The sequence below is a fragment of the Echinops telfairi genome, unplaced genomic scaffold, assembly GCF_000313985.2.
Source record: "Echinops telfairi isolate 266 unplaced genomic scaffold, ASM31398v2 ScPeMD7_7420;HRSCAF=8458, whole genome shotgun sequence".
Taxonomy (NCBI): Eukaryota; Metazoa; Chordata; class Mammalia; order Afrosoricida; family Tenrecidae; genus Echinops; species Echinops telfairi.
The window spans coordinates 18,507,676-18,517,953 of record NW_022111320.1 but is presented as its reverse complement, the minus strand read 5'-3'; the positions used below and the strand labels follow the sequence as shown (position 1 = coordinate 18,517,953).

The 10,278-nt window shown below is 45.3% G+C and overlaps 1 protein-coding gene across 2 annotated transcripts in view; it reads left to right on the top strand.

Moving 5' to 3' along the window:
• Positions 1-10,278, top strand: part of PLD1 (phospholipase D1) — a 184,241-nt gene that overhangs the window by 103,452 nt on the left and 70,511 nt on the right. For both annotated transcript variants that reach the window (XM_004704081.2, XM_045297437.1), the window contains exons 16-18: positions 216-344; positions 1,105-1,223; positions 5,519-5,632. In XM_004704081.2, the coding sequence (XP_004704138.1) occupies positions 216-344; positions 1,105-1,223; positions 5,519-5,632 (362 nt within the window). The remainder of the gene's footprint in view (positions 1-215; positions 345-1,104; positions 1,224-5,518; positions 5,633-10,278) is intronic.

Genomic DNA, 10,278 nt, shown 5'->3' with positions numbered 1-10,278 from the left:
CCCAGGTATTTCATCATCTGGCGATGAGCCAGTGCAGGCCCATTTCCCACCCCTGGACTTCTGATAGGTGTAGACCTTTGTCACCCCCCAGTTTCTATCCGCACAGACACACGCACCGCCCTAGTGATGAGTCTTAAGAAAGCAAAAAGACGTTTAGAAAACTTGAAAGGGTTTTCTGCGTGGGTGCTGAAGCGCAGGCTGGCTTCCTTTTCCAGACTCCGGCTCCGTCCGCAGCTTGCAGACGGGTGTGGGCGAGCTGCACGGGGAGACGCGGTTCTGGCACGGTAAGGACTACTGCAACTTCGTCTTCAAAGACTGGGTGCAGCTCGACAAACCGTTTGCGGGTGAGTGGCGCGTCAGCAGAGGACCGCTTCTGCGGGGAACTCCAAAATGTCTGTGCAGGGGAAATACCACCCTCTCAATGCCATCTGTCCCCCAACATTTCGAAATGCCCTCGGGTTTTGTCTGTCGCTTTCCGGCATCTCAAGAAGTGTGCGTCGTGGGATCTCGTGGTCAGAGAGCGGCTTCCTCTGTGTTTGCTCTGCGTTGGAGCCTCTGGGGAAGTGTTGTAGACTCTGCAGACGAGGCTGTGGCCTGGATGACGCTCCCTGGTAGTGCAGAGTCAGGGACGCCCATGCAATTGAACTTCCCTGTTGGGAGCAGCAGGTTTCCTGAGGTATAATCATTCCGCACGCGGTGTCCCCTTCGTTGACCATCTTCTCTGCGGTGGCTGGTCTGCCAGTGTTAGGAGGCACTGTTCAGATGGGCAGCGGGCTCTAGAGTCCACGGGGTGACAGAGATGGCCTGCCGTTGTACAAAAGACCAAAATACGAAGTAACCAGCCTGCGTAATTTGTACCAACTCACAGCTTGCCTCATGCGATGATTACCTCAAAGTCTTGGGGAGGGTGCACTGGTACTGTGGGGGTGGGGGGACGTGGCTGTGTTCCTCAAGGTGAGCTCTGTGTTACCCCAGCCAGGAAATGTGCATTTGTGGGAATTAGCACATACACACTGTTGTGAATCAGAGTTGGGGGCAGGGATGCAGGGCGCTGTGCCTGGCACGGCTGTGCGTGACCAAGCCTTGCCCGGTGCACCTGGGCAGATTTCATCGACAGGTACTCCACTCCCCGGATGCCATGGCATGACATTGCCTCTGTGGTCCACGGCAAGGCGGCTCGCGACGTGGCCCGTCACTTCATCCAGCGCTGGAACTTCACGAAGGTACGGGGCTGGGGTGGTCATGGATGACACCGCGTGAAGTGGGGCAGGCCTGGCCAGAGGAGAAGTGTGCAGGTGGACAAGAGGGCCTGCGGTCTTACCGCCTTGGGCTGCAGGTAGTCTGAGTGCCTGGACGCCTGGACGAAGGAAGAGGCGTTCTTAAACTGGTACACTATAGACAATCCAAGTGCAGAGAGATAGGAGCCGCTGCCGGCTGCCTGTGACATGGCCATCTTAACCTTCTTACCGTCTGCTTTGTCTGAAGTGCTGGGGTAGGCCTTGGGGACACACATGCCAATGAGATATTTAGATTGCTCACTGTCTAGGAGAGGAGCGCCGGGCCTGGGGGAAGCTCGGTATGTTTCACAGAGCTTGTGATATGCCTTGTGGAATTGTGTGTTCCTTTAGCACTCTCTTCGTATTAAAAAAATAATAACTTGTTTTATTTGTTGCTGTGGAGAATAGGCTCAGCAGCACGTGCATCCATTCAACTGTTTCTCCGTGGACGATGTAGCTACACTGATAACATTCTTCCAGTTGTTCCAAGTCTCACCTCCTTTGTTGGGTCGGTTCTCCCACATGAACAGAAAAGATCATTGTTTTAAGTTTCTTCTGTCTGTATCTGAAGGGGCACTGGCATTCACTGGTAGACTTGCCATCTTCCATGCCGAAGAAGACCCAGGCTTAATTTCCAGCCAATGCACGTGCCACCTGGGCGGCTACCCCCTGCCAGTCAGTGGAGTCTTGTGTGTGGCTGAACAGGCTTCAGTGAAGCTGCCGGGCCAAGACAGACTAGGAAGAAAGGCCTGTTGGCCTCCTTCCAGAAACCAGGCGGTGAGAATCCTAGAGATCACAGTGGTCTGACCCACAATCCATCGTGTGGATGACTGAGAACTGGGCAATCTTTGCTTCCACTATGCCTGGGATCACAATGGCGTGGACACTGAGTACTTACAAGAGCGAGATGCTTTTGCCCATTTCGCTTCATGCCCATATTTTATGTAACTATGGCGTAGCGTCAGAAAGATATTATTGAAATGCCTCATATTGATAGATGCATTGTAAAGGGAAGCTCAAAGCATCTGTGTGTACAACACCATTCATTACCTGAAGCAGGTAATAAAGGGCGATCTCCACGCACCAGACAGCTGTTGCTCTTGTTAAGGTTAGGAAGAGGTGGCTAGAATGTGGTTCAGACACCTCTGGTTTAGCCATGTAACCGTGGTATACTTCACAAGTGTAGCATGGACAAGGAATTCACCTGGCCCCCAGAAGTGGGAATAAGTGCTTAGAATTTCCTTCTTGACCCTTCTAACTTAGCTACCTACTCATCCTTCACAATCTGGCTCTGAGGGCGTCATTCTGGAGAAACCTTTATTAGGTTGTCAGGTTTTATTCATCTAGGCACACTTACCTTCTTTGTTCTCCTTGCATTCTCTTTATATTCACTTTATTTAGTTCACTCATTGAATATGCAAATATATAGCATATAGCCACCTTGAACACTGGCAGCAAGATATGAGAGTACTCAGGTATTTTATTGAGATAGCACTCTGATTTATTTTCCTAGTAGACTACATGCTTCTCCAGGGCAAGAAGGTCTCTTTCATTCATTTTGTCTGTAACTAGTCCCTGAAGGAAGCAAACTAGGAAAGAGTCTACCCTTGTGCCTAACAAGCATTCTTTCGGTTGCTCTACCTGATAAGTGTTTTTTAGTTTCTTAGATGTGCTTTTAGTTTGCAGAAAACAAAATGAGATCTGCGCTGCTTCTATTCTTACCACTATTTCTATTAGTAAACTCCAAATAATATTATCTAGCCAAGTACTATCAGTAATACCCCGACCCCCCTCACAGTGAAGTAATATGGACACATAACGACTCTATAGGACAGTGCACAACTGCTCCCTAGGGCTTCTGAGGCTGTGAATCTTTCTGGGAGCTGACAGTCTCATCTTTATCCTGAGGAACAGCTAATGGGTTTGAACCACTGACCCTGTGACTAGCAATCCAATGCTTATCCCACAGAGCCACCGGAGCTTCTTTACAATAACACATCACACTTATTTTTCCAGTTTGATATATCTAAACATAAATTAATAGGTACGGAGGTTTTTTTTGGGGGGGTGTTGATAATAGAATTTGGAATCATCTAAGGATAAAACTGGTGCTCAATCTTTGGAGTATACTAAAAGCAACTGTGGGTTTGAGGGCATGTATAGATCATATCGCAATTGAAAACAAATGAACAAACAGCAAATGTGACTTGGAAGCTATTTGGGCCAGAGCTACCAGCCTGAAGTTGAGGGGAGTCGAAGGAGCACGTCCTGACCATGGAAGCCCGTGGCCTCCCTCTGTCGTACACAAGAGCGCCTTCATTGGCTTTGGCTTTGGTTAAAGTTCTGGTTTCAGCTCTCAGGGGTGTGTCCTGGTGACCCAGTTCCCCTCTCTGTGACACAGGGCAGGTAGGATCACCTCTCTCGGAGTTTGTCGGAGAAGGTTTTGCCTCCAGAGGGACAGTTCTACTCTGATTGGAGTTACTATGAGTTGGAATCCACTTGATGGCAGTGGGTTTGTGCTTGGTGTAGTTAGACTAAAGCTACATTCTTATTTGGTATTAAATAGCTTACAAAATATAATCTCTGCATCTTTGCAACATAGAAGAAAGCTATAAAGTTCCCAGAGGGAAAAAGGTTAATGCTAAAGTTAATGGCTTACTCGTGCTTCCCAAGGTTTTTAAAATATGACTTCAGAAATTATTTTAAGGATATTTTCAGAAATGAATGTTTCTAGAAGGGAATAAAACCCACTGCCTTCAAGTAGATTCCAACTCACAGTGACATTACAGGATAGACCTGCCCCAAAGGGCGTTCAAGGCTGTGAGTCTTCATGGAAGAACAATGTCACATCTTTCTCCCATAGAGCAGCTAATCGTTTGAACCACTGCTATTTTGGCGAGCCACCAAGCGCTTTAGTCACTGCACCATCAGAGCTTGCTTTTAGAACTGAGTAAATTTAATTTTTAAATGAACTCTCATTTGCCTCTGGTTTTCGAATTATAGAACAAATCCTGTGATATCTGCTTTAATGTTTGAGTCTGAACCCCTAAATTGACTCCCCACCTCCATTTCCCTTTTTGGGGTTCTAGAAGCAAGTAAAAGCCAAGGGTCAACGACCACTGACATCCTTTCCTACAGGACCATGTGTAAATGACTAACTTCCCAACCTCCCCCTCCTCTTAGATGAGCTCAACAAACTCAACATCAGCGGGGAGAAAACGTTATTGAAAATTAATTGTACCCCAGGCAGCATTTAGACGGCACATGGAGGGTCTCGCCCAGTCTTGGTGGTGAGGAATGAGAAATACCATTTTGTCAACAGACTAGAGAGGAGGTGCCTCCGGGTAGGTCATTTCTGTGTCTGAATACTACATTTAGGGAAGCCATGCTAGCTCTCTAAGAGGAGAGCTAGGGCAGGGGGTTGGAGGTGGAGGCTACCTGGTTGATGATACATGGTCCTGGGCTGTAGAGGCAGGTGGAGGGGGATGTGAGCCTCGGTCTTAGATGCTGTCAAGTCCATGCTTGACACGTACTGACCTTGTGGACAACAGAACCGACACTGCCCTTCCTGCTCCCTCCTTACACCTGTTCCTCGACTTGATTGAGCCCATTGCTGCAGACGTTGTGTCTGCCCATCTCATGGAGGGCTTCCTCGTTTTCACGGCTACCAGCATGAACTCAGCTCTCCTAATCATGTGTCCAAAACACACGAGGCAAAATCTCACCACCTTGGCTGTGTCAGGCGCATTCTGGTCACACTTCCTCCAAGACAGACTGCCGATTGTTCCGACATGGCATTTTCAATATTCTTTGCCAGCACTATAATTCAAGTGCATAGATTCTTCTGTTCAATACCCAGCTTTCACATGCGTATGAGGGGATTGAAAACAGCCTGGCCGGCGTCAGGCACACCTTTGTCCTCAATGTGACGTCCTTGTTCTTCATCACTGCACAGAGGCCCTGTGCAGCAGATTATATTAGCGCTCTCTCTCTCTCTCTCTCTCTCTCTTGCTCTCTCTCTTTCTCTCTCTACGTAGGAAGTAATACATGCATAGGGACAGAGGAAAGAAGGAAATATACAAAAAGAAGAAACAGAAAATGGAATGCTCTAGGACCTGTTGCCCTAGAAACATCCGCTGTTGACATTTTTCTGTTGCTCTTTCCAGTGAGCCTGAGTTTGGGTCATAAAGAGAACCGCTTTCTCATTTGAGTCCCGTTTGTCTGTTTTTTCTTTATTGTAGATTATGAAATCAAAGTATCGATCTCTATCTTATCCATTTCTACTCCCCAAATCTCAAGCAACGGCCCACGAGTTACACTATCAAGTGCCTGAGTCTGTACGTGCACAAGTCCAGGTAAGTCTGACTCTTCTTTCGTACACCGGGCCACCCGGTGAAATGATCCCTGCGGCGCTCACTGACCACCATGTTGGCTTCAGAGTTTTCCAAGGAGGACGGACTTTCAATCAGATCTGAATGGACTCTGCACAATTCAGCCATATGTGACACTTTCTAGTGTAAATGCATTCAACGCGCCCTCCTTTTACAAGTTTCGTATAGATGTACTGAATGCATGTCCTCAGGAAAGACCACAGTCATGGATTGGCTATGCCTGCAACACCTCCTGAAGTGGCCCTGGCACAACATGGTACACAGTGAGCCTACAGCTGATTGCTATGAAGGACCAGGAATGTGGCAGAAGCTGGCATCCTGGAAGCCACCCGTAGTTCAATCTAATTTTAGTTCTTAATTAACGGAGTGCCTGGTAGCTTGGTAGATACACAGAATTTCACAGTATCCAACCACCTCAATTTACAAATGAGAAAAATCAAACTCCATGGGGCTATGAGACTCCTCCAGGGTAACCTAGCAACTTATTGATGGAGGTGGAACGTGAACTCTTTGTCCATTGTTACCCATTCTGTTCTCTCTTCCAATGTCAGCTCATGTATTTTGGGATCATGTGGAGGCTGCTTTGGCATTGCCATCTGTTCAGTCATGAGTATTTGCTTCAAAGGGATTGTTAAAGTGAAGATCCAGGGGTCTGCTGCTGGTCTTCCCAATAGGAACTTCTATTTCCAGATACGAATTCCAATGAACTTGATAATATAAGTGAAACGTTAGAAGGACTTACTTTGTACTATGTATGTAAAAGCAATAGAGAGACATTTCCAACCCTAGATCGAATTGTGGAACCATCGAAAAGGGAAAACCCACTTGATAGAAGTTCCTGTAGCAAACACTTTGTCTTCCCATACCAGGGAGACAACCAATTTAAATGTAGAGGTGCAATAGCTATGCATTCATATGTAAATTGATGGTAATTTTATGGACCTGTTTAGATTATTCTACGTGGAGGGGATGGGGGAAATTACTCCTGCTCTAAACTAAAATAGGAACTCAGTATAGGAAGTCAAGAGAATTTAAGATTTGATGCTATCTTAAAATTGACATGGTCAATTTATCAAAATCAGCTGATGTTAGGTAAGCACCTATTGAATAATGCATATTTTTTAATGCTCAATAAGGTACGTTTAATTCCAGGGAGCATATATGTATATACATCGTGCACTCGCCTGTTGACAGAGCGGTGCTTTACATGTCCTTCTTCTGGCAAAGGCAGGCAGATTCTATACCTGCTTTCCCAGAGAGCTGCGAGCTTTTGAGTTGGGGCCGTCCCTATGTGCTGAAGTTTAAGGCTACAAGCGAAGTCTGGATTTTAATATGAAATAGGTTCCTGGAGAGTCCCTCACCTCCATAGGTGTGTCCAAGGCCCTTACCTACCTTTTTAATCGCTACATTAGCATTCTTTTCTTAAGGCAGGCCCTCCCAATTTTAAGAGTACTGAGTCTCATAAAACCTGGATCCCAGCTGGTGGCTAGTAGCTGGTTTTTCCGAAGTGCTGAAATCACATGAGCTGTAAAAACAGCGGGGCTGCCAGGGAAGGAATCTTTTTGGAGACAGGAAGGCCTAAGATCACCAGAAACTTAAACAAACAAACAGCAATAAAATGCTTCATTTCTCCTTTTTCTGTAATCTTCTTGAAATAGCATTGTTTTGCTATCATCATATTATTTACTGGTTCAAACCTCTTTTTCTTGTGGTAGGCTTATGAATTTTTAATGACTTTATTGTCAGATTTATCACCTGTTCACTCCCTTAATTGTCATGTGACAATAGCCGAGAGGCTGTTACATACTCCAGGATGACAATTTTAGCACAGTAATCTTCTTTAAGTTTTTTCTTTTTCAACGTGAAACAATGTTGCTCCGAGGCTACAAACTAAGTTAATTGTAAAGGAATAACATAATGTCATGATTATGAGACACATCTGAGAGCCAAACAGTTCAAATGCTAGCACACCTACAAACTAGCTATGTCTGAGGGGGTACCCCTGAAGACCCCAGAATTGCACTAGGCAGAGTGGAGCCTTCATAGTAAGCATTTTTCACTCAAGGTGAGCATCGAGCAACTGGCTCTGAGTTGGTGCATCCAGTGGTGTCACCTGGGAAGGTTCTTTCTGGTCACAGTTCATTTTTTTGTAAAAGCAGTTTTGCACGAACCTTGTATTTAAGAGAACAGCGTGAAGCTGTGAAATGTTTCTTCCTGCTCGGGAAGGATGCCACTGAAATGTGTTCTGTTGAACACAGCTTACGAGGACAGTGCTATGAGGAAAAAATGTCCATCGATGACAAGCCTCATTCTGGAAGTCCATCGACTTCCTGAACAGGCAAAAATGTCTACTCCTAATGCATTTGGAGTTCATTCCACCAGGTCAAATTTAGTCAAGCTTTCTATTTAGAGGTTCTAAAAAGATGGTGTAACAGTGTGTGACAGAAAAGGCCTGGATTGTGGCAGACAGGGGACCTGCTCACACAGCCATCTCAGTGCTCCAGTTTTGGGCAGAAAACCGTTTACCTCTCTTGCCCCATGAACCTGACTCACCTGACCTCACTCTGTGAAACGTCTTTTGGTTTCCGCAAATGCAGAGGGACATGAAAGGACAGAGATTTGACGACATAGACGAGGTGAAGAAAAAAATGAGGGAGATGTTGTCAGCCCTTGAAACAAATGAATTCGAGAAATGTTTCCAAGAATGGAATCACAGATTTGACAAATGTATTAAGTGTAATGGAGAGTACTTTGAAGGTGATAGATTGTTTTGTAAAAAAAATTTAAAGACATAGCTTTGAAAAACAATTCTGTTTTTGTGGGGGTACCCCTTGTATAACCTTTGGGAAGTTATTTAGCCGCTGTCTATGTAGTTCCTGCATTTGTAAAACTGGGATAATGACAGTATCAATATCTTATAACACAGTGATGCTGGATAAGCAAAGTAGCCCATGCAAAACACTAAGAGTGCACATTGCTTATTTTAAGTCAGTCTTAGCCACACATTTCAAGCTTTCCCCAAAGTTCTGAGGTTTGGCAACAATGTAATTGACATTTCTTCAGGTGGTCATTAAACTAGTTTTGGATATAAAATCTTTCTACCATTCATCTATAGAACTGTAAAGGAAGAACACTTGACACAAATAAATGATAGATGAAAGTCATGTGATTCTTTCTCCTGCAGATGGCAAACCAATTATTTAATTTTAAATTAAAAATTTAAATAACCAATTATTTAATTTAAATAAATATTTAATTATTTAATGTCATTGAATATCGCATACTCTGCTGATCTTCGACCCCAGCTATGATGCGGAGCGGTTTCAGGGGAATGGCACAGCCCAACCATGGATAGTGGAGCTACGTGAGCCGGAAGGGAGGGATGCCCTCTCAACACTAATCTTTGCTTGTGAAAAACCCACCCAGTCTCCAGCACTAGATCTAGTAGCATCCACTGACACTGAAAATGTCTTGGCTGTTTCCTCTCCAGACTGGACATCCACAAAAGTCTGCCGAGAAGGCCTAGCAGGAGAAAAGCCTAGGGTGGGACCAGGAGGGAGGAGGGAAACGAGCTCTTTTTGAGACCAGTTATGCCCAGAGTATATGAAAGGACTTGCTTTTAAACAAAATGAATTAGGTTGCTTAATGCATCATTGTCATTGTAGATACATGACAGAAATGAGGTGTTTCACATGTGAATTATGATGAAAGGAGTCTGAGTGGCTCAAACAGTTCGTGATTGGTTGTTGACCCAAAGGTTGGCAATTCAAGCCTTCAACCTTAGAAGAGGCCTGGGGGCTTGCTTCTGAAAAGATGACAACTAAGGAAATGGAAATGGTTATAGAATTGTGTTCTAAAACTTAAGTGGAGTTGCCTTCAGTTGGGGCTCACTCAAAAGTGGTTAATAACAACAATAACAATGGCTTAAAATAAAAACTTCAAAAAGCCTAGCACCTTATTAGCAGTAGGGTGGAATCAACACAAGGGAACGATGCTTCTTATTAAGCCGGGTAGACCTCGGTAGAAATCATCCCGGAAACTGTTGTTGCTCAGAAACCATCGACGAGGAAAACAAGGCCATTGGAGTCACTCCATCGATCCTTTGTCTCGACAAAAAGGACACAAGGGAGGGTGAAGCAAAGAAAGGACATTTACTAGCACGTGTGAAGGACCCCTGAATTACCCTCTTGGATAAAATAACCATTTGGGGTAAATGTCCAAATGGTACTCCCCATGTGGAGATGCAAAAAATAGCAAGTGTTCTGTGTTGCAAAGATGGGTACGGAAGGATGAGGTGGGTAGCTGGAGGTGAAAGGAGGCTGAACTTGACTTGGCTCTCAGAAAATACTTGGCACAGACACTATTTTCCATTTAGGGACAGGTTTTCATGCAGGACACTTACACTGACCTGAGTGGCCCTGTGGCCATGGCTGGGGAAAACAAATACAAACAGGAGCACTTGCTCTGTGTCTGACCTTGTGCCAGGCCTTTGCTAGAGAATCTCATTGCATAGTCACAGGTCTATGAGCCATACCCTTCTTATTGTGAACTGCCATCCAGTAAGCCCCCACTCACGTCTGCTCCATGCACAGGGGGACACAGCACACCTG